The 24,639-nt window shown below is 40.6% G+C and overlaps 1 protein-coding gene across 2 annotated transcripts in view; it reads left to right on the plus strand.

Annotated features, from left to right (window-relative positions):
• The window catches only part of tp73 (tumor protein p73), a 50,861-nt gene that overhangs the window by 12,801 nt on the left and 13,421 nt on the right, over positions 1-24,639 (plus strand). The window contains exons 2-4 of one of the 2 annotated variants that reach the window (XM_037772170.1): positions 2,147-2,242; positions 2,852-3,002; positions 14,089-14,337. In XM_037772170.1, coding sequence (XP_037628098.1) covers positions 2,147-2,242; positions 2,852-3,002; positions 14,089-14,337 — 496 coding nt within the window. Of the gene's footprint in view, positions 1-2,146; positions 2,243-2,851; positions 3,003-12,929; positions 13,231-14,088; positions 14,338-24,639 lie in introns of those variants that run through there. The other variant, XM_037772171.1, reaches the window with a different exon arrangement.

A 24,639-nucleotide genomic window follows, 5' to 3' on the forward strand; every position in this document is an offset into this window, starting at 1 on the left:
TCAGTATAGATCTGCAGACCAAAAGTGAACAGAGATAAAGTTATTGTACAAATGGAATTATTATTTAACCCATTTCTGACCCGCAACTGAATGTTTTTTAATTTCCTTTATTGGAAGTGTTCTCTGGGCTTATACCTGTTAGCACAAATGTGCAGAAATTTCGAAATTGATGTGACTGAAAAGTGAGGTTTCTTATCACATTATAATTAGTATTTGGGCACATTAGGACTACTGTTATTGCAATAGAGTAGAAAAATATAGTAAAAAATATAGTATAACGAGAAAATATCTGCAGAAACTACAAGGAGCACAATCAAGTATTTGGAATCTATGAACTCATAACAAGCTGAATATCAAAAATATGCACACTTATATAATTTAACATTTAATAAAACAAAATGTTTTTCCTCAAACATCCTGATTTGACTATTCAGGATGCTAGGATTGCTATTAATAAAAGTGTGGTTTTTCACGTGATCTAAAAGTATGTAAATGTCAAGACTTTTGACCAATCAGAACAAATGTTGTGGCTGTTTTTTCCTCATCATACTAAATATAATCTTTGGGCACAAATGGGTTAAACTGACAGTAACAGGTCCCACATACATAAACCTGCAGACACATTACAGTCATTGCTTCCAGAAGAATTATGGGTTTGCATTTATGATTAGTTGCATCGTGCGTCTTTAAAGCACCTTTGCCACACTTCTTTCTTTTTTTTCTTTTTTTTTTTCCTGTGCAGTCCTTCAGAGGGTTACTAAGGAGATGACGCTGCTGTGGTGCAACTGTGATAGTAAACTTTGGTAGAGCAAATAGGCCCGACAGGATTTTTTTTATGTTGATCGACACATCAAACTGGAGACTAGATGGAGACATCACTTTATCAGCTTTACGCAGTAGACGTGGTGTCCATCTGAGTCTCTATTTGTGCCAAACGCGGATTTATTTGCAAAGTATTTGGACTCAAATCATCGCAAAGAGGCTCGGATGTCCCACTTTAAAGGTACATTTCTTAAACTTTCAAGATCTTTTATCAAGTTGCAAGTTATAAGATGCAATGTTATCTGTCGTTTGTGCGTAAATAGGATTATAATAAAACTCCTCTACTTGATGCGATCAGCTGCAGCTCCGTAGAGTCTGAACACATGTTGAGGTTGCAGCAGTGCAGGCGGTGTTATCTGGAGACAGAGAGGAGGTGATGAGGCAGGCAGGTCTGAGCACGCTCTGGATTCCCAGGAGACCTTGCGCCACCTCACTGGGACTACATTGGTGTGCTCACACCTGGATGGATGCATGTGTGTGTGTGTGTGTGTGTGTGTGTGTGTGTGTGTGTTTTGAATTGCTTCCTCTCCTTTTTTGAACACTAATAAAAATGACCGTTCTTTTATCATTAATCAATAATACACTGTAAACAATTGCTGTTAATTTCCAGCAGGATTTTAACAGTATTAACCTGTTATTGCTAAAAACAGTGCTTTACTGTTACTACAAAAGAAAACCTGTTAAATTAAATTTAACTGAACTATACTGCATTCTTAAAAAACATCACTTTACTGCTGATCAACTGTCTAAAGTATCATCAGTAACAGTTTCATGCAGTATTTGTTGAATTCTGGGACCTGATCTGCTCATGTGAGGCTTGTACATTGTACATGATTGTAAAATCAGTGAATTAGCTTTATTGTTCTTCACTCACATGTTGTTCTGGTTTGCATTCTGTGCTTGTAGCCAGCTAGAGACACACATTTTGGGAAAAGCGTCAACAAGTCTATTATAGCCTTTTTCCTAACAAGTGCCCTTAATTGTATTTAGTGTGACTATTCCTATGTCTGTAACCTGCTAAGTCTATTCATCTAGGCAAAAAATAATGTTTATTAAAATGTATGTAAAAACCTAAATAGTGCATTAAAACAAATCAGTAAGATAATGTAAAAGAAAGGTGAAAAACAGCTATATAATGTATCTTTAAACAGTAAATTAACTGTAAAATACTGTGAAATTAATAAAGTTCAAACTGTATTTTTCATTAACAGTACAAAGCTGTAAATTTCAGCGACAGTATAATAATGTTAATTTTACAGTAACATAAAGGCAACCCTGCTGCCAGTTCTTAACAGTGTGTGATTTGTGTGTTTGTGCTCCTCAGAGTGATCTGTCCCTCACCAGACTACCCGTCCTCTAAGATGTCCCAGTCCACCGTTACTGAAGAAGGAGGCACCTTCGAGCACCTGTGGAGCTCCCTGTGAGTGTCAACAACACCTGCTGACGAGTGCTTCACTTTCTGTCCAATCAACAGAGTTTCCAAATTACATAATGGTTTTATTAAAAATGTGAAATGCATCAGACAATAATCACAAAATGATTAATGTCATCACCTACTAGATTATTTCATGAGTAAATTATGATACGATTATTCCAGCAATGTCCTTTTTTAGGCTGAAATTTGTTGTGCAGACAGAATCAAAAACAGTCAAAGGCAAACAAATATCTGTATTTTCTCTTTCTTTCCTCTGCACATGAGAAACTGTAATGAATATTTAAATTTTTTCCAATTCTTTCTTATCGTTGCACTGAACCTTCTGGGAGTTTTTAATCACTGCATTTTACGAGGATAACATTTTAGAGTAAAAGTCTACAAACATCACAGTAGTTTTAATCTTTAACAATATTTTGGGGTGTCCAATAGGATGTCTAATGTTGGGTAAAAATCTGCTTTTATATTAAGGAGGGCTGTCAATCAATTAAAATATATAATCGCGATTAATCGCATGATTGTCAATGACTAATCGTGATTAATTGCTAATTTCTTTGATCACCTCGTATGTCCGTGGTGGGTGTCATGTGTTCACAGGGAGCCAGACAGCACCTACTTTGAGCTCCCCCCAGGCAGCCAGCCGGGTGAGCGCCCGGTGCCTTCTACCAGCACCCCGGGGAGCCACCGCAGCGCCGCAGAGGTCTCCATGGACGTCTACCAAATGAGGGACATGAACGACAACGTGATGGTAAGAACACAAGCTCCCATTGGCCTGTTCTCATTCTCAGGGCATCAAAATGCTGACGCTTTGTCACGGCCGTCGGTGTTATAGATACCGCAGCACGAGGAACCCTTCGGCGCTGGTATGAGACGCACCAGGCGTTCCATTTACTACAATATAAACCCATCTGCAGCAACAGTAAAGGCTCAGAGAACTGGGAGTGACTGTGGTGACGTAGTCTAAAGAACAAAAGACGCAACATGAGGGGAGGTGGAGGGGTCCAACAAACACAGGGCTTTCATCCAGGAGGTCGCTGTTCCTTTCACATTACAATCAGCTGTTCGTTTGTGTCCCGTTAAGTTCAATTTCACTTTCACTTTACAAACTTTTAAGCCAGGAGGGGTGGGCAATTATTTTCCTGGGGGGCCTCATGAGAAACCCAGATTGTTGCTGTGGGCCCAAACAGATTCTATCAGACGTAACCTCTATTTTATCACTAGATTAAATTATAGAAAACATACTGTGCACTTATTTTTCAGCATTTATTATACTGATCATCACTCCAAACAGCAGATTATTAAGAAAATTACATTATATGTCTTTGAACCGTACAGGTCTGACTGTTGTGGGTAGTAATGTTTCCGTTAATAAAGCGTAATATTTAAAGGGACTCTATGTAAGAATCAGAAATTGCTTGTTAACAGTGACACCTGTGGCCATTAAGTCAACGACAGTCAGCGGCCTGTTGCGGGCGTCTGTGCTCGTAAACGAAGGTATATTTCACATGCTTGGCAGTAATGTTATTTTACCAAACGAAGGTCCCACCATGAACCGAAGGCCCGGCCGATGTTGATCCTAGTTTTACTCCTGACGTGGGTCACATTCCTGTTTTGCAACACGGCCTTCACTAGATAAAACGCTGTTTTTTTGTGCTTCCGTGGAGTTCGTATTGGAGTCTGAATTGTGGTGCGGGGCTGGTCATTTGTTGGCGTTAGCAGACTCCATTTCTAATCAAACGTTAGCTATGATTGCACACTGCTAGCCCTGTAAGCACGAAAATAAAGGCACTCGTGAGCATGCATGACGTCACATCCGTTGGATTTCCCGGTATAAAGGGGCCCGGGTTCGTCACATTAAAATCAGTCTACAGGCTGAAAGAGGAAAACTCAGAAAGTCGTGGAAGATCTCATTTCTTCGGTTAGGTTACAACCTCTTCACACACTGGCAATAAAAAAAAACGATTTATATGTGTAAAAAGTTACATTCAGTCCCTTTAACTTAACATTAACACTTCCTTCTTTCGTTGCATGCAGCATTATAAAAAGTGTGTGGTTTGTCTGAGACCTCCCGGGCCAAACAGAACCATCAGCAGGGCCGGTTCCAGGCCTGTTTTAAGCTCAAACATGATTTTTTTCCCCTAAAACTAAGTGGTTTTTGTTGCCTAAACCTAAAGAGACGCCGATGGGCGCGACAAAGCGGCAGCATGTGATGAGTTGGGATGAGTACGTTTTGCAGCTCGTGGCAGTTCAGTTTGTGTCTTTGTGGTCAACCTTTAGCAGCTTATCTCTGTTACCTGCAGTGTGTTTCCCTCCTCTGTGTCAGATCTGATGGTTTCTTTAGCCCCCTTTCACGCAGCCTGGTCAAGGTGGGATCGTTACGCTGTTATTTCACCTCGCAGTTGTTCTGAATGAAAGGTACGGAGACAGAAAGGGGGGGGCAGAGTATCAGAGAATCTCTGTGTGAAAGAGGCTTTAATGAACACGCACACACACACACACACACACATCCAAAGATCTTTTCTTTTTGTTTGTCGTCACTTTTTCCCTCCAGTGCTGAGGAGATTCCCTCCGATGTAGTTTCCCTCTTCTCTGCAGCCTTTTCCCTCTCTCTCTATCTCCCTGCTGAGCGGTCTGTAGGGACTGTGGTGTGAGTGTGTGTGTGTGTGTGTGTGTGTGTGTGTGTGTTGGGGGAGGACTAATTAAACCCCTAGCCAGGACCCCTTGCTGCTCCGCTGTAGAGCCATCTGTATGCCGGGGTGTGCCAGCCTGTTCTCAATCACTGTCGATACTTATACCAACAAAAACTAACGCACTGTAATCCGTATATAATATATATATAACCCACGTAAACGTGAGCCAGGAGAGGAGAGGGTGATACGGATAAAATCTTCTATCCCAGTACAGGTCATTTCATATCTTCATAGCAAATGAATCATTTCTTTATCTGTTCTAAATGAACCTTAAAGTATTTAATCCTCTTATGAACATGGGAGTGGACAAATATGCTGCTTTATGCAAAATGTATGTATATATTTATTACTGGAAATCAATGAACAACACAAAACAATGACAGATATTGTCCAGAAACCCTCACAGGTACTGCATTTAGCATAAAATAATATGCTCAAATCATAACATGGCAAACTGCAGTCGTAAGTTAGCGTAAGTTTGGAGCGTTATTTAACCTCCTTCATGATGAGCTAGTATGACATGGTTGGTACCGATGGATTCATCAGATTTGTAGTTTCATATGATACCAGTATCTTCACTCTAGCTTTAAAACTGAGCCTGCTACAACCTCTTGCATTAATGCATTAAAGAAATTAGTGGCGTTAAAACAAATTTGCATTACCGTGTTATTATCGCGTTAACTTTGACAGCCCTGATAAATAATATATAATAAATAGTCTATATGTAATAACCACATGGTAAAGCCTATTTTTGTATACTCCTGTATGAATTAAATACTGAGTATTTTCTCATTTAATTAAGAGCTTTAATGCAAAATGAACATGAACAGTTTCAAGTGAAATTATGAAGTAAAAAATTGATGTTTCCATATATACACTTTTTTTAATCGTTATTTAACTGAGTTGTAAAGTAAAGTGTGATGTAAATCACAATCTTTAAATTATATATTTCCTCAAAACCTTTCACATCGAATCCTCTGAGAAATGTGAGTTATTATGTGCTTATTATTATCAATTTAATTATGCATCACGATATCTCAATATATGATTTAATCACGCTACGATTCCATTGAAAGACGATAAATCATCATATTGAATTATCGCCCAGCTCAAAGCCAGGATGGTGAAAAATAGAGAATATGTTGAACATGCACAGATGTTTTCAGGTGTGTGCACCTGCATACTTTTGTTCCTGGATGGAAACTTCATATCCACAGAAAGTATGACAGCTTTTTATGTTTTTGAGAATGTATTTCTTTTACTGATGGTGAAGTTTTTGACGCTGATATGCACGGCTCATCTTGTACATTCGTTCACTCCATCCGTCTCAAAATCAGAAGTCACTCCCAAACACGCTGATGCTTCCTTCCTTCCTTCTGATCTGGGATATTGGTTGGATCTAATCTTTGAGTGGGCAAGCCTGGGCCTGCCTGGCCGGGTTAATGAATATCCATGACTATGAAATAAGGGGGCGGAGAGAGGGTTTGTTGTTAGGGCGCCTATGCAAGGCAAGTTGAGAAGGCCCAGGGTAACAAGTGGAGGAGAGGAGAGGCAGGACTTCCCCCTGCATCCTCTATCATGTCCCAGCGACATCGTAGGGACATCAACAAATCTCATCTGTCCGGAGCTTTAAGATGCTGTGTGGCGTGGTGAGTGGACCACAGTAATAGTAGTTATGTGTTTGTATAGGAAATGTTGTCCTTCTGGTGTGGTAGTGGAGACGGATTCCAACTCTGTGTTGACTTCTTTTTTTATTGCTTGATTTTTCAGGTTAGTCGACCTTTAATTTATCTGGTTTATTAAAACTTGACTGATGTAGATTATTTGATTTGTAAGTGATTATATTTTACTATTATAACATGGTTGCTATATATGCTTTGTTATTATAACTCTGTAATGATTTTAATTATTTTATTATTTGATAATTTTGAATAATTCCTTGCTCTTAAGCTTTTAGTTTTCAGAGTGCGTCTGCTAGTTTTAGTTTAGTTTTCAGATTTTCAGAAAGGTTTAGTTTTAGTTTTACAGTGGTTTTAGATGCCAGCTATAATGTCTCAGTAGTTTGTAGCTGTATACATACAAAATACATGGTTGGAGAGCTGTGTGGGAACGGCCATAATGTTTAATGTTTAGTCTTTGAGCTACTTTAGTGACTGATATGAAGCAATTGCAGCACAGCGCCACCTCCTGGAAGGTCAAGTCTGTTCAATTTCTGAGGTTGACGAAAATTCATGCTGTCTCCTTTTTTCTTAAAGGATAAACGGTACACTACAAGATGTTTCTGAAATTATTTGAGGAGAGAAATAGACATTACAGTAACAGAATATTGATTCTTATTTGATCAGCGCTGCCTAGTTTGACTGTTTGATCAGAGTTGGCGAGTGATTGACAGCTGCTCAGAGACGGCAGACACCAGATCAGCTCTGATTGGTTGTTTTCCTCCGGTCTGTGAAATCTTGCAGAATCCGTTAGGAGCACCGGAGAACACAGAGGAACATGATTATTTTTTCAGATTACCTGTCTCATGCATGAAAATATGAAATTATTTTGTTGTATTATTGACATAACCCTAGGATGGATCACAATGTGGCCAGGGGTAGCTGCCAGATTAATGCCATTTCAAGTAAAGTAAATATTCTATTCGCTGATATTTGTTGTATGAATACGTCTCAGACTGTTTTTTTATACGTCTCAGATTACTGTTATAATCTCATTATTACTTGACGCTTTGGCAACATTGTCCTTCTACATTCATGCTGATGAAGCGTATTAAATGATTGTGTTGGAGGTTGTTGTGGAGTGTAGAAGTTGTAGTATTGCTTAAGTTCAGAGTCATAGTTTCCAAATTGTTGAGCAATCAAACAGATGAAAGAGTGAATCTGTTTAAACTCATCAGGCTGATGTTTGAAAATCAAGTCATCTTGTATATTTTTCATGCATGTATAAACGGCCATGGCTACTTGTGTGCTTATTATAGTATGATATATATATGTATCCTTTGATTACCAGTACATTATATGTTTCTACAGGTTGAATGTGGACCATCTTGAGAATGAATGAACTGCAGGTCTCTTGTATTCCCAACAGGGGGCGACCTACTTTACCTCCTCACCTCTAGTCAACATAGCTGGCGTCAGTTTTCATATGATGCCGTGTCATTCATTCCTGTAGAATAAGTTTTCATTCTTGGTCATGTTGTTTCCTGATGTCAGCAGGGCCATAATGTCTCACAACATGTGAGTCAGTGTTGTTAACTGTTTAAGTCTTTAACGGGTGAGACTCTCCTCGTTCTCAGCAGCTCGTAATGTTTCACTCATCTTGACAAGTGAGGGTTGTTGTGGCCGGCTTATCTACGTTTCTAAATGTTTTTAGTCTTTAAAGATCAGCGTTGAGTGGCAGCTACCAGGACGGCTGCCCATAGGGGACATCAGACGCTCACACAGTGAACACACACTTTGCTCACACAGTGGCGGCGGAGGTTTTTTAGCTCTGTTTCAACTTGTTGCGGATCGAGTTCAGGTATTAAGACCAAGCACACCTGTGAGTGCGTGGGTTTGTGTGACAGAGTGTGTGCGCGTTTGCATGTGTAAGTGTTTTTTTTTGTTGTTGACGCACACACCTGGGCTCACCTTGTGCCTGTAAAGCCCCTTTGACAATACTTATATAGAGGAAGATTTCAAAGGTAGTAAAGGGAGGACAGAATGACTCTTTTATACACCTTTCACCAGAAAGCAAACATCAGCCTACATACTCATTTTCATATTTTTCATGAGGTTTAACAGCAAATTCTATAGCAGCCCTATTTCCCACTATGAGACACAAGACTGCTGCTAACAATTATTTCATTAGCATTTAATTAGACGGTTAAAGCAGCAGTGGGTAGAAATGGAGCAAATATGATTAAAAAAAGTCACTATATCCTGACAGTCATGCATGAGACAGGTAATCTGAAAAAAATCATATGCCTTCTAATGGCATCTGCAGGATTTTACCAAGCCCCCAATTTTCGTAGTGGTCAAACGGCGGTACTACAACTTCTGTGTCCGTCACGTGATGCCATTGGGCACAAAAATACTTTTTCCCATAGACTTACATTGGGAAAGAAACGTCTGTAACTTTTTTTTAGGTGAATCAACTCCCCGGTACGACCACTCTAATAGTCCTTATTTAGCCCTCCTGCTGTCTTCCCGTCGACCATGCAACTTTTGTCTTCCCGGGTCAAAATTGATCCGGTCTGGTTTGACTGTTTATAAAGCATACAGTATAAACTATCACCCAATTCTGTATTACACCTTTTTGGCGAACTTCATTCCAACTCATTACCACAAGTTTTACACTTTTTTTGGAATTCATGGTCAATAAACCTAATTTATATGAAATTAAACCTCATTTTTTTGGAAAAAAAATGCAGAAATTATGAATTATTTGGACTATACTCAAAATTGGAAGAATGATGTTGATGGATTATCACAGACCGGTATATGTCAAAGTTTAGTCAGAATATTACAAATATTATAATATAAAAAAAATGTTTAATGAAAGTGTGAAAGTGTGTTTTTTGCAAAGACCATATAAGGGAAACATCCATTTAATTTTGAGGCAATTAGGTGAAAGACATCCATATTTATGATATAATGAAGTTTGAAAACGGGTCAAATTTGACCCGAAGACAACAGGAGGGTTAAATCATCAGGTCCTAAAAGTTGTAAAACGCACTAATAGCTGAATCCAGAGTTATTTCCCTTCCTCCGTTCATGTGAATGAGACCCAGACCGTGACGACGGCGTGACGTTGGGACCCCGTGACCGAGTCATGTGACCGAGCGGACGCTACTGCCCAATGGATGCGGAAGATCGCCGGAAGATCCGGGTACTTTTCCAGACGGAAATCGAGTCATTTAGGCTTCATGCGCCACTGAGACACTCTCATAGAAATGAACGGGGCCCCGCCTCCAACGCTGTAGACAGTTCTCTTTATACATTCATGGATTTTACAAACCAATCAGAGCTGATCTGTAGCCTGCCGTCTCTGAGCAGCTGTCACTCACTCAAACAGTCAAACTAGGCAGCGCTGATCAAATATGAATCAGTATTCTGTTACGTTAATGCCTATTTCTCTCGTCAGATGTTTTCAGAATCATCTTGTAGTGCACGGTTTAGTTGTAAAATGAAAAAGTTTGTGACCCGGCAGCCATGTTGAGATCAGTTGAGGAAACACCAAGCACCGCCCACCAGCTGGAGCACAGCCAATAGGAACGCTGTCGCTCTCAATGTAATGACCTGTGATTGGTCAAAGTCTCCTGTCACAGGCTAGATTTTTTAAAGCCTGAAAACAGAGCCATGAGGAGGAGCAGAAGTCTAGTTTTCTCTCAGAACACTTGAATTACAATATGCTGAAAGGTTATTATTTGCCCAATGATGCCAAAAATATACTGCCACTAAAAGAAAACCTCATGTATGACTCATGTATCACATTAGAAAACCAGTAAAAGTTCATATTAATCCAATCAAAACAGGCACTAGTTGTCTTGACCCCAGATGTCTCCTATATGATGTGATGTGCTGCATGTTATGTACCTGAGTTGGACTCAATGTATAGATCCAAACACCCACGCAAGGCTGCATCCTCATTCAACCTAAACAGTTCGCATTAAGCGCCGGACATTGACCCGTCCCTCTGCTTTCATCTGATGAACTGTGGCATGAAGTTTAGTTTACATATCCTTGTGTAACTCTGTGCCAGTCTTTGTGTCTGTTTGAGTCATCAGGGTCTGATGTTAAAGGACCGGAGCAGAGCTGAGGTGAAGTGATGCTGTTTAGTATTGCTTCAGGTTGGGGGATCAATAACTTAGAGTATGGTATAGGTGAACAAGTCCCCGGTCTGAATGAGCATGAGGAGTGCAATGGAGGTGATCGGGTGAAAGATCGCACGGCTTTCATGTTATCAGCTGGCTACTCATGTTATCTGTTGTATTGTTCAACAGGTGCAAAAAGAATTTAAAAAATATCAAATTATTTGTGAGAGATTGTACTGACAGGTCAATGAGGTATTGAGATTTATTATTTTTTTTAATTTATTTTTTAAATGATTAATTTTACTTTCAGTTTGGGCATTTTTAAAATGTTATTAGTCCTCTTTTTTAATTTGATTTGTGGCGTTTTCTGCCTACAAATTAAATGTTAATATCTAAACCCCCCCCAAAAAAGAATTGTTTATTTGTTGAATAATATTCACTATAGTTATTGCATCTGCTTGGTTGGATTTTAGATGTGGATTCTGACCAAAATGGAGTAAAAAAACTCTTTAGTTTGGACCATTTAACATCCATACGTCAGACCGGCAATACGTCATCCAGAGTAAAGGCTCTCATCACCACTCCCGTTATAGCGGGAAAACGGTAACAGAGTAAACAGAGGATGTTGAAACATGTCTCCAAATGTCTACATTAAACAAACCAGTAATAGTAATAGCACCATGCTGAAGAGTTGCTGTGTAGTTGGTTGCACCAACAATAAATCCAACAACACCGATCTCCGATTTGTTCCCCTGTCGTGTCCTAAAAAGATCTAATAGAGGGGCTTTATGGTTCCAAGCTATAGACCACACCAGCATGGCGTCATCGCCGAGGCTGCGCTCCCTTTTGGGGGAAAGAAACTCGTCACATTTTGAAAGAAACAGGAAAATGCTCCAAAAGCTGTTGTGTAGCGGGTTAACCGAGGCTTTCACACTGATATTACAGGCACATAAGATACATAAATATCCATCGTCAGTGTGGTAAATGGCTAAATGATGCTGGTGACAGACAACACTTAGCCGTATGCGATTCAGTCAAATGTCTGGATCGGTAATATCCGGTCACTGTGTTGGACTGGGGGGGACTGAAGGGACATGGCGGCGATCAACCTTCACTTATTAAGTTATTGTGAACGCTCAGGTTCAGGCATGGTCGCTAAATAATTATTAGACACGTGTATAAAACAAGTGTTTGTTTAAAGGTAGAGCGTGTAGGATTTGGCGGCATCTGGTGGCGTCTTTGCAGATTACAACCAACTGACTACCTCTCACTCCTCCCTTTCCAAGACTGCGGTAACGTGAGCCGCAGAGTGTAAAACCCGTGGTAACGCCGTTACGTTCGCCTTGCTCAGAGGCCATCAATACCATAATAACATTTCTTTAGGAGCAACGGAGGTCAGACGGTTTACGAGAAAAAAGGTTGTAATATTACGAGAATAAAGTCATAACTTTATGAGAGAAAAGTTGTAATATTACGAGAATAAAGTCATAACTTTATGAGAGAAAAGTTGTAATATTACGAGAATAAAGTCATAACTTTATGAGAGAAAAGTTGTAATATTACGAGAATAAAGACATAACTTTACAAGAAAAAAAGTCTTAATATTACGAGAATAAAGACATAACTTTACGAGAAAAAAAAGTCGTAATATTACGAGAATAAAGACATAACTTTACGAGAAAAAAAAGTCGTAATTTCAAGAGAATAAAATTATAACTTTACAAGAAAAAAGAAAATAACACATAAAATTACTACTTTATAATATTATGACTTCATTCTCATAATACTAAGACCTTTTTCTCGTAAACCGATGACTTTATTCTCGTAGTATTATGATTTATTTCTTTTCCTCAATGTGGCCCTAATACTCCATCATACCGTCGTACCATAGACCTACAACAATGATAAATAAAAATGAAAAAGTAAACAAAAAAACAGTTATTCTTATCAAGGGTTTGACCCTTGAACTCTTGTTCTTTCATGTGTTTTCCTTCTCTCTCTCGTCTCTCTCTCTCTCTCTCTCTCTCTCTCTCTCTCTCTCTCTCTCTCTCTCTCCCACCCTCCGTCAGACCAGACAGTGTTTACTTAGTGCAGGCCTTCACAAGGTGTTTTGGAGCGTGTGTCTACATGCGCCCCGGCATTGCCGTCTATGTCCGGGCTTGCCATAATTAGAACGTTGTACCATTTTTTGGGTTCCCATCCGTCTCTTTCCCTCTCTCTACTTCTTCTCTCCCTCGTCTCAGTCTATCGTATCTCTCTCTCTCTCTCTCGCCACACCAGTCCTCACCTTTCTCCCTGTCCTGTCCTGTCCTGGCTACTGATGTGTCCACTGATGCACACCTCACTTGAACTCTCTGGTTAAGGCTATGGTCCCGCTCTCTCTCTCTCTCTCTCTCTCTCTCTCTCTTTGCTTTGCTGTGTTTGGACATTTCTGACTGAAGAGTTGACATATGAGCCTAAAGCACTAGAGGATGTACTACGTGAAGAAGAAGGTAAAAAAACATTTTTTTCTTGTTCTTCTTCTTCTTATTTCAGCGTGAGCCTGCCATCAGTGTCAGTTATTTGACACACATCTGTTCAGTACAGGGAGCAGGGACACATCTGGATATATCGATGATTTAGATTGCTTGTGTTTTCATATTGTTACGTGTAGGTAGGTTTGTCTTGATGAATGTGAATCAACTGATGTTAAATTGATTGAATAATGGTTGTTCTAAGAAAGTAATTATGTGATGTTGGTAAGACGGTTGGCAGGAGGACTCACGGTCCTGTAGTTGGTGCTTTCTGCATTTTCTGTAGTAGTTGTGTGACATTATGATCCAAAAACAGTAATTAAAGCAGCTTAAAGCAGTTCTCCCTCTACAGCAGCTTCTAAGTTTGTGTCCAACTCTACATGGGCCTCGCAGAGTGCGTTATTTTTGACACCACACACACACGTCCCTCTTCTCAAACACAGCGGAGAGGACGAGAGGGGAACGGCAGGCAATTAGGCAGATTACGCCTTCGCTTTACAACTCATATAGCCTGAAGGAGGTTAAACTGTGAGGACCTCACTGCAACCGCCACTCACACATACAAACACATACGTTTACGTCTCTGCACTGATTTTATCACCAAAAAATCTTTTTCATTCACACAAAAAGTGCTCAGCGTTGATCACCTGCCTAGACAGCTACACATGCACCCGTCCCACACACACATGCAGCGTCACACTACCCATAACTACCCTGTAATCCGACCTCCCTTTTAAGCCTCCGAGCCCCCGTCGTCTCTCCCGCACCTCTACCTGTGCCCTCCCTCCTCCGCCTCCTACCTTCCTCACTCTCTTCCCTCTTCTTTTTCCTCCCCAGTCCCAATACAACTTGCTGAGCAGCAGCATGGAGAGCCTGGGGAGCCGCGCGACGTCCGCCAGCCCCTACAGCTCCGAGAACGCCTCCTCGTCGGCCGTGCCCACCCCCTCGCCCTACTCCCAGCCCAACTCCACCTTCGAGGGCCTGTCGCCTGCCCCGGCCATCCCCTCCAATACCGACTACCCCGGACTGCACTCCTTCCAGGTGTCCTTCCAGCAGTCCAGCACCGCCAAGTCCGCCACATGGACCGTGAGTACACATACTTTCTTGGCTTTTGCATGCAGTGAGTGAGTGTTTCTTCGTTTTCTTTCTCTCTGCCTTACCGAGTAACTGTTGTGAGCACACATAAACTTGCACACACAAAGACATTATCTCACACTCACTCAAGCCAGCACATGTGCAGGCGTGTCGCGTGCAAGAGAAAGTAGTGCATCATTCAGTGATTCATCATGTCCTCTGCTCACCTCTCCTAGTCAGATCTAATACAATGAATGTAACAGGGAACGAGTGGTCCACAAAGTTTTTGTCCATTTCTAACACTCAATGTAATCAAAGAAAACAATGTTTGACTCAGACAGTTGTTTTTTTTTAAATTACATTTTGGTTCCTGAGACCATTTATCTTGTAAAGCACAAAGTTAAATATTGATTTGAGAAATTTCCTCTACTGTATCACTCAATGTCTTAGAGTTTATGAAATGTAAGTGTAGGAATTGTTGCATCACATATTACTACGTTATTTGAGATCGATGCAGTAATAATATATTGTAATAATGTATTATTACATGGTGGTTATTCCTGTTATCGAAAGTCAACATCTGGTATTTGTTTTGAACTTTTTACTAAGAGGGCCTTTGGGATGCAAAACCGAAACGTTTAATGACGTACAAACTGAACTGTTGCACCACTATTAAATAAAAAGGTCTGCTAATTATTTGATGAATTGCCAGAGACATAGAAGAGGAAAACTATCTGAACATATATGTTCAAAATCAGTGTAATGCCATCATAAAATAGAGAACTATCATTCATTACCATAATATAAAAATACCAATCATTATCAGTCAATCTAATTATATATTTTGGAGTTTTTCTTCTCCCTAATGTGCAAAATAAACCGAACCGAAGCTGTGACCCAAAAAACGCGAAATAAACCGAACCGTTCAATGACATACAAACTTCATATAATATAGAAATATCATTCATTACTATCAATCAATCAATCAATCCATTTATTCTATTTATTTATTTTTGAATTCAAACACATTAGAAATGGTTATTTTTTTTCTTCTCCCTGATGTGCAAAACAAACCAAACCGGAACCATGACCCAAAAACCGCGATACAAACCAAACCGAGAGCTCGTTGAACCGTTGAACCCCCGAGCCTCCATATGATGAAGAGAAGATTATCCTTAGTTTTGACATGTTTTGCACGTTTAAGAGACATAAATGTAAGAAAATCATTATTTTTACTGCTACTGCAGTATTGCCAACAATACCCAGTAGCTGCAGTAGTAATACTGTAGTTGTACACTACTGAGGTTAGGGATGCACCAATTTATCGGCCGATTTTTGCATTTTGCATTAATTTTGTGCCGACTAAATGTTGTGTTGTAAGCTGCTGATTTACTTACATTTAATTTATGTTTCACACAATGTTTTTGTTGGGCTAGGTAATAAATTCCTCTCATTGAGTAGGAAGTTGAATACAGGCTAAAGGGGCTTTTGAAGCACTTATTGTTCATGTGAAAGAAGGTTATTTTATACGACGGAGTATTAGGGCCACATTGAGGACAAAAAAAAATCAGAGATTTCCAGAATAAAGTCATAATATTCCGAGATTAAAGTCATATGTTTACAAGAAAAAAAGTCGTAATATTAGAAAAATAATCTCAGAAGTTTACGAGAAAAAAAGTTATAATATTACAAGAATAAAGTCAGACGTTTACGAGAAAAAAGTTATAATTTTATGAGAATAAAGTCAGAAGTTTACGAGAAACAAAAGTCGTAATATTATGACTTTATTCTCAAAATATGGCTCTAATACTCCGTCGTAATTTTAAAGCTTCATTTTTCAAGTTTCATAAAATTGTACGATTTTATTTGTGCTCATTCCAGATGTGAGTGAAGGGCCGAATTACTTTAAGAGTGAAGTCAGTTCAGTTATTTTTTTACATAATGAAGATGTCTTTGTTTCCCTGGCACCAAAAGGGGGAATAAATAATAACAAAATAAACAACAACAAAATATCGGTATCGTCTATCGGCCCATAATTTTGCAACCAGTGCATCCCTCACTGAGATGATACATTTGACCCTTTTATGAGGTACAAAAGGAATGAAATTAGGGCAAGACGTCACCAAACCACACAACTACCTGTGAAGTGATGGTGGTGAGAGACAGGTGAAACGGGAGCTGTGTAATTTGTCATGACCCGATGTGAATTCTCCCGCTGGAGAGGTGTCACCTCCGACTGTCACACAGTTGACCTCCCTGAAACAAGAGACCAAGGAGACAAACTGCACTTCCTTCACTCTGTGTGTGTGTGTGTGTGTGTGTGTGTGTGTGTGTGTGTGTGTGAGCGTTCAGGCCTGTGGATGTCTCTGTGTTTGCTGAAGTAACCATGCGTGGTGGGCTCCTTTACTCAGTCCTCAGTGATGTAAGAAGATCCCCCTCTGGACATCAAAGCGGTGGTCTTTGACCTGCTGCCTTTTCTTCCTCTGCTCTTAACACACACTCTCGGCTGTCACCTCTGGCGCCTAAAGTTTCGTCCTGTCCTCTCCTAAAATCTGTCTATCATCTCCTTTCCCTCACTTCTATTCTCCGACTCAAAAATCTTTCTCACGGCCAAACTACATGGACAGAAACGAAGGAAAACACGGACAAGAATTATTAGCTCGTTTTACCTGAGAAATCACTGCAATGAAATATGTCAGAAACCTGTTTCGACTTGTTTGGTTAAACATGATCCATAAACTACTCTGCCCTTCAGATTAACCTGGTCCCATCGTATGACGGAGTATTAGGGACACACTGAGGGAAATAAATAAATCTGAGATTACGAGAATAAAGTTGAAATATTATGAGAATAAAGTCATAATATTATAAAGTAGTAATTTTACGTGTTATTTTAGAAGGGAAATAGAGTAGCGTGCAGTCTGTGTGAAAAAGAGGAAAGTGGAGCATCTTGTGAAGTTATACTTTATTTTAGGTTTCACAAATAACCAAATATTTTGGCATATCAGCACCACATTATCATCAGTATCAGGACCGTGAAAAGATTGTGCAAGAAACTGCGTTTATTCTGAAGAAAGAACCACACGGACCTGATGGAGAAACTTACTCTTTTGTGGAGGAGGAAATTACTTTTTTTCTTGTAAAGTTATGACTTTATTCTCGTAATATTACAATGTTTTTTCTCGCAGAGTTATGACTTTACTCTCGTAATATTACAACCTTTTTTACTTGTAAAGTTATGACTTTATTCTTGAAATACTACAACTTTTACGACGAAATTTTTATGTAGACGAATATTTAAAAAAAATAAAATAATATATCCACAGAGCCTTTAGAAAGCTGCCCAATCAAAGTATGGCTTTTCCTGAAAAAATTATTATGATTGTGAATTAATCATTTAAAAAGTTTTGGCGGGTCCAAAATGAATGTTTTGTTTATCTCTGTGGAGGATATCTGACGTTTGGTTCCCACTTCTAACAAGGCTAATAGCCAATAGTATAACAACGTTAGTATCACGGATAATGTGATTGACGGTAAGTGCCTGGCAATGACTTGTTGTGAAGTAAATGCAATGGAACGGGGGAGGGAGAATGTGACATCTAGTGGCTGAATGTTGTTAATATAAGTAATAGTGCCTTTAAGGAAATATATCAAATCAAAGCTTGATAATGCCTGAACAGATCCTCTGTTCTTTACTCCCCCTTACTACAGAATAAACTCCTCTTATCGACTTTGGTTTGCACGGATGATAGTTTGAAAATCATCCCAATTTTATAAACAAAGAAGAAGGTTTTGAAATTCATCTGCCTGAACGATTCAAGTCACAGCAGGTTTTTTTTGCTACCAGGAGACGAAAGACAAAGGAGTTTTTGACTGGCACACGACTTAAGATTGAGATGATGACGCAGCAGAAAAAAGGGTTGTGAGTGAAACCTGTGATTATTCAGATTCCTCTGCTGCCATTAAACAGGAGGGATTAGAACGAGAGAGAGCGACTGGATGATTGTTCATAGCTTTTATGGAGTTTACTGTAATGCACGCCTGATTATAAGATAGGCGAAGTATCAGACGATGTATTTAAGCGTTATTATACAGTAGTGATCATGTAGGATACTGTGTGATACCACCGATCGCCTTAAAAGAAGCCTTAAGGCCCAGACACACCAAACCGATATCAAAGAACTAGCGGCGACGAAGGCCGACTGTTGCGTTGCCTCGCGTCGCCTTTGTCTTGGCAAAAAGTTGCACCTGAACACACCGCAAAGACTACAGCCGATGGTCGACAACCATGTACGTCCTGCACCTGCGTGAGAGGAAATAACTCTCCACACCAGCAGGTCACGGTGGCCTGTATTCGTCATTCAAAAAGGGAAACCAGAACACCGAGGACGGCGGATATGCAAGCCGCTATTATGACACGTACATGAAGTCTCTCTCTACTCCGAGTCCCTCACGGATGACTGAGCTTCTCACCCTATCTCTAAGGGAGACACCAGCCACCCTCCTGAGGAAACCCATTTCAGCTGCTTGTACCCGCGATCTAGGTCTTTGGGTCATGACCTGCAGCCCTCATGACCATAGGTGAGAGTAGAAACGAAGACTGACGGTAGATCGAGAGCTTTGCCTTCCGGCTCAGCTCTCTTTTTCGTCACAACGGTGCGGTAAAGCGAATGCAATACCGCCCCCGATCTCACGTTTCATCGTCCCCTCACTCGCAAACAAGACCCCGAGGTACTTGAACTCCTTCACTTGGGGTAAGGACTCATTCCTTACCCGGAGTAAGCAATCCATCGGTTTCCTGCTAAGAACCACGGCCTCAGATTTAGAGGTGCTGCTCCTCATTCGCAGCCGCTTCACACTCGGCCGCGAATGAGATGAAGATGAAAAATGAGAAGAGCCGTCTGTGTGTATCCTCTTGACTTTACTCGTTGACTTGCTTTCCTCACGTCCATTTCTCTTCTCGTGCACCGATTCGGTTAAGCTGAACAGCCAATCAGAGCGGTTTCTCTCACCGACGGGCGCCGCCGCCGCCTCTTATTTTATTGTTGGTCATTGTTGCTTTGAAAATATATTTATATAATATTTATATAATTTAGTTTTACTACTTGTGTACATAACAGTCATGTCTCTTCCTCACCTTTATTTATCCAGCTTTGTTGTATTTCTGTGTCAGTACGTTTAGAGAGATGCATATCAAACTGACTCTGATTCGGAGGTTTGCATCGTGTCGACGAGGCGTTTTAAAAGTGTTCCTTCTGAAAAGAAAAAAAGAGATTACGGTCAAGCCTCTCGGAATGAATCCGTTTCTACTAATGGGAGGGGATTTCCCAAAAAATAACACCGGGGGTGCAAGAGGATTTGTGTGAGTCTAATGTGCATGCACAAGTGTGTGTGTGTGTGTGTGTGTGTGTGTGTGTGTGTGTGTGTGTGTGTATTTATGCAGAATTCAGGCCCCAAGTTTGAACATGCTTGAAACAAAAGGACGGCTAAGACTGAGTCACCTCGTCTGAATGAAGGAGTTAACGGTCTCTGGGATTTTCTTACTGATTTCTTGTAGCCTCCGGCGGTGGGGAATGCCGATTGCCATAGGGGCATATTGACTATAATCAGTTACCTAGACGCCCCTCTGCCTCCCACTGAGAGCGGGTGGCATGCAGCGCGCTTTGGGAGATGAGAGGAGAAATGCAGCTGCCTATTGCATCAAGCATTTCTCATTAAATCTTAATGATTGACGGGAGGTTTTGCGGCTACCGAACCAGTCGGCTTCATCGTTCAACGGGAGAAAGAACAGAAATCTGTCTATCATATACTCTCCCTCACTTCCATTCTCTGACTCAAAAGTCTTTCTCACGGCCAGACTACATGGACAGAAACGAAGGGAAACACGGACAAGAATTATTAGCTTGTTTTACCTGAGAAATTACTGCAATGAAATATGTCAGAAACCTGTTTCAACTTGTTTGGTTAAACATGATCCATGAACTACTCTGCCCTTCAGATTAACCTGGTCCCATCGTACGACGGAGTGTTAGGGACACACTGAAGAAATAAATAAATCTGAGATTTAGAGCATAAAGTCATAATATTACCACATTATCATCAGTATTAGGACCTTGAAAAGATTGTGCAAGAAACTGAGTTTATTCCGAAGAAAGAACCACACGGACCTGATGGAGAAACTGACTCTTTTGTGGAGGAGGACATTATTTTTTTCTCATAACATTCCGCCTTTTTTTCTTGAAATAGTATGACTTGGAATATTCCTAATAACTTGATTAAAGGTCTGATGGATAACATTTTTATGTAGACAAATATATATATCAGCTTCATCGTTCAACAGGAGAAAGAACAGAAGAGAAAACCAGGAGAAGAGATCCGTTTTCTTTCTCATCTATCATAATGTTTCCACATACAGTAAATCCATTCAAGCTCATGTTAAGCTCGTCTGGTAATCCTCCAATCCCCCTCCTGTCTCGTCAAGACACTGTGATTAGTGATAATAGCTCTGAAACTCTGCCGCTCTCACTCCTCTCGAAGATGATTCCTTGGCTCGGACGCGAGGCGAGCATCACCGTGGCTGGAAATGAGATCTAACACCTTCAGCCTTGTCAAATAAGAAGACCTCTTTCTTCCGTACACTCGGGCTCCAGGTTGTGTGTATGTGTGTGCGCGTACAGTATGTGTCAGGAGTGGGAGGGGTGTGATGCGGTGGTGTGCGGGCTCGAGCATGCACTACGAGGCGGCTTGTCAGAAGCTGCTCTTCCCAGCTATTAGCCTCTCTCCGTTAGGACGCAGGTCCCAACACGCCCTGCGTGATGCGTCCTTCCCTTCCTCCCCCACAATGCATCATCTAGCGGCCACATCACCACCGGCCTTCCTGCCGAGCGTCGGATCGGGGAAAACACACTCGATGAGGAAGATTTTTCACACAGATGTGTTTTGTCGATGACAACACATGAGTACATGAAGTTCATGAAGTATTCAGATCAATTCGTACTACAAATACAAGTACATGTTATAGTTGCCCAGGAGATGAAGTACTAAAGAAAACAAGATATCTTAACTAATTTAATCACTGTCCCAACATTGGTCGGGAGTGTTCAACGCTGTGAGAGGCCATTCATAATGTTAATTCTTTGGTCTATTCTGCTGTGTGTCCCTTAACACCTGTGTAACACTGTGTGTATGCCGTCCTGTCTAGAGGACTTTTACAATCTCCATGGACTGTGCTATAAATCAATCCTTCAGCGTATGGTGAATATGAACACTTTACTGCGGTAAAAAGTAAGGGAAACTTTCCAGTAAAATTCATTTCACTTCAATATAGCAGTTTTAAGCTCAACCATGTTGTTCGTTTGCGAGTACGAGTACATGAGCACAGTATCGGACCCGATACCCGATACTGGAACTACAGAAAAACCGAGATAAGAGCTGTAAAGAATCAGTCTCTAAAGGTCACTACATCTTTCCTTATTTCCCCTTAAAGTCCCTTAAAGTCCCTTAAAGCCCCTTAAAGCCCCTTAAAGTTTGTGACATCCTCACACAAATCTAGTTAGAGCGGAGCTGGAGCAGAGTCCGAAGAGTTTGGTTCAGTTGACCAATCAGAGCAGACTGGGCCACAGACAGTATGAGGAAAATAAAGTGTTTTTTTGAACATTAAAGCGTGTAAACATGTTCTAGTAGAAATCCAAAATACAAGTATGCACCTGAAAATAAGCATAATAGAGATAAACCGTAATTTTAACAGCAATTACTGCAACGTCAGAGAAAATGTAGGAGACTCTCTATAACAATTTTCTATATTGATTTGAATCCAATATAATTATAGACTGTATATAAATCCAGCTTAAGTTGTGTGGATTTGTATGGCGTACATTATGTAAAGCTCTGTGCCGGTGTGTGTGTGTGTCAACGTATTTGATATTTGGACAGTTAAGCGAATTTGCGGCGGGCAAGTTGTTGCTTGTGTATACGGATGACGGTCTGGCAATTATCACCCCGTCTCCAGGAGCCTGTCAGGACCTGCCTCCACTGGTCCACCGCGTAGAGACAGGGAGGGATGGAGGGATGGAGGGATGGAGGGATGGATCGATGGGATTGCAATGACAAATGACAACTAAATAGTTAGTTACAGGATTATACAGAGCTACTGTAAAGTCATGATCACATGACACATTTGATTAAATGTATACAAGCTGCTGATATGCGTATTTTATAGCTCAAATTACGGTGCAATGTTCATGATCATATCACCGTCTGCTGTAGACCTTTAGTCCATAAAGCTTAGTGGTAGAAATTATAGCAGTGCTTTGCAAAGTTATTACAGGACGTAGTCGGTTTGTTACGGTTAATCTGATATCAAGAAATTTCTTTGAAAATTGGTGGAAAGTTAAACAATTGGCCAAAGTTTTTGGTGCAGTTTTAGGACATTTTAAAAGATTTCTTAAAGTTTTTGAACATTTCTATCTTCATGTAATCCAATCTTTTTCCTTTCTCCTTCCTCTCCATCCCTTCATCCTTCTCTATATCCTGAAACAAAGTTTATCCATCACTCAGCCTCTCTTGTCTGTACCAGAACATACAAACACATCAGATACTGTACATTTATTGATTTGCTGCACTTCACTTCTGACAACGACACATGGAGCTGAACTCACAGATTTTGTGTGTGCATGCCTCTCCTTCGTCGCTGCGTGTGCACACTAGTCTCTGTGGTGGACGAGTTGAAACGTCTCCCTTGGCATCCGCACCACCAGAAGACTGAAAAGACAAAAACGTAATTTATGACTTTTTCATGCACTCTGTGATGTTCAAAAACAATGTCACCCAACGCTGATCCCCGCTGATCCCACAGCTCATCAAAAGATCTCTTCTCTTTTTTCTTGTGTAATGGTCCCGTTGACAGCGATTTTAGAGCGCAGGTGGAATTTAAAACTATTATTGACCTCTTTTTGTGGGTCTTTAACATTTGTTCACTAAGTTAGTCTCTACTTCGAAGCACCTGCAGAATATACCTGTATTCACCGAAAAATATGGTGCACCTTTGCAAAGGTGAGGTAGAGTCTGCATGTGACAAATCTGAATGGCTGTGTCCGAAGCAGCCTACTACATACTAACTCACGAACGCAGAATGCAGTATGTACTGTATACTGCATACTGCGTTCGTCAGTAGTATGTAGTATGGAACATAAATCCATTTGTTTTGTAGTATGCTAGGCCAGGTTACTAGTATAATATGACTTGTTGAATCACATGTTTTCTGATCTAGACAGCCCGTGCTTGTATCCCCCAGATCCCAGCACAAGTGCTTGTAAGCAAATAAATCCGTCTTTGAATGGACATCGGAGCTGTCTGTGTTTAGTTGGAGTGTACGCTAAAACTGTCAGCGGTTAATCCACCGTCATCATCATCAAACACAACGCAGAGACTGTTGGCTGTCACCACCGTCAGCGGGACAAAAGAGAGTTAACGGGGCCGTTATGAACAGTGTATAGAGGTAGTAAAGAGAAGAAGAAAGACCTCCCGCTAGGCACCCCAGATACCCAAATATACCGTATGTGCACAAGCACTGAAAAAGTGAGTTTTTCATGATATGTGATCATGCTGGAAAGTAAACCATTGGTCATTGGAGATGTGATTGTTGCTGCAAGAAAAAGTCCCCCGGTCTGTAAATAACGAATTCATCTGGCTGCTTCATCTCAGAGAAATTATTTATTCATGGTATGGACGAGCTGTTGAGACTTGTCAGGGAAAGCTAGGTGGGAAAAAGGTAATGTTGTGCACAGGTATTTCCATTGCCCTCGAGGGAGGGCTCATGGCTAAGGGTGTGTGTGTGAGTGTGTGTGTGTGTGTGTGTGTGGTTATAAGGGGCTTAGTAACGGTGTCACAACAAGGAATCCAAGCAGTTGTTGTTGGAATGAGTCTTTTCCCAGCCGTCATCGGGGCCAGAGGCTATCTGGTGTCTGGGAGACTCAAACCAGAGTATGGATCATCAGTGGGGAAATTATTTTTTTAAAATGATTACATTTAAATTTGAAGAATTTAACCGATCGTTATGCGACAGAAGAATCTCTTAAATCCTGGGCGTTCTAAGTAGCAGTAAGATGCAGAAGGATCAAAGTCCAAGACTCCAAATGAAAAAGAAAAGTCTTCTTTTGAAAGGACAACGATGAGAAGTTGAGGGTAAAGCATATAAAGGGGAAAGCATGGTGTGACTTCTGGGGTTAAAGTGGTACAGCAGCAATTTTGGGGACTAACAAGACCCTCCCTGCCTCCTGCAGGCCGACTTCTTTCTCACCTCACACTGCCTGGTTG

This window comes from Sebastes umbrosus, chromosome 6, assembly GCF_015220745.1.
Source record: "Sebastes umbrosus isolate fSebUmb1 chromosome 6, fSebUmb1.pri, whole genome shotgun sequence".
Classification (NCBI taxonomy): Eukaryota; Metazoa; Chordata; class Actinopteri; order Perciformes; family Sebastidae; genus Sebastes; species Sebastes umbrosus.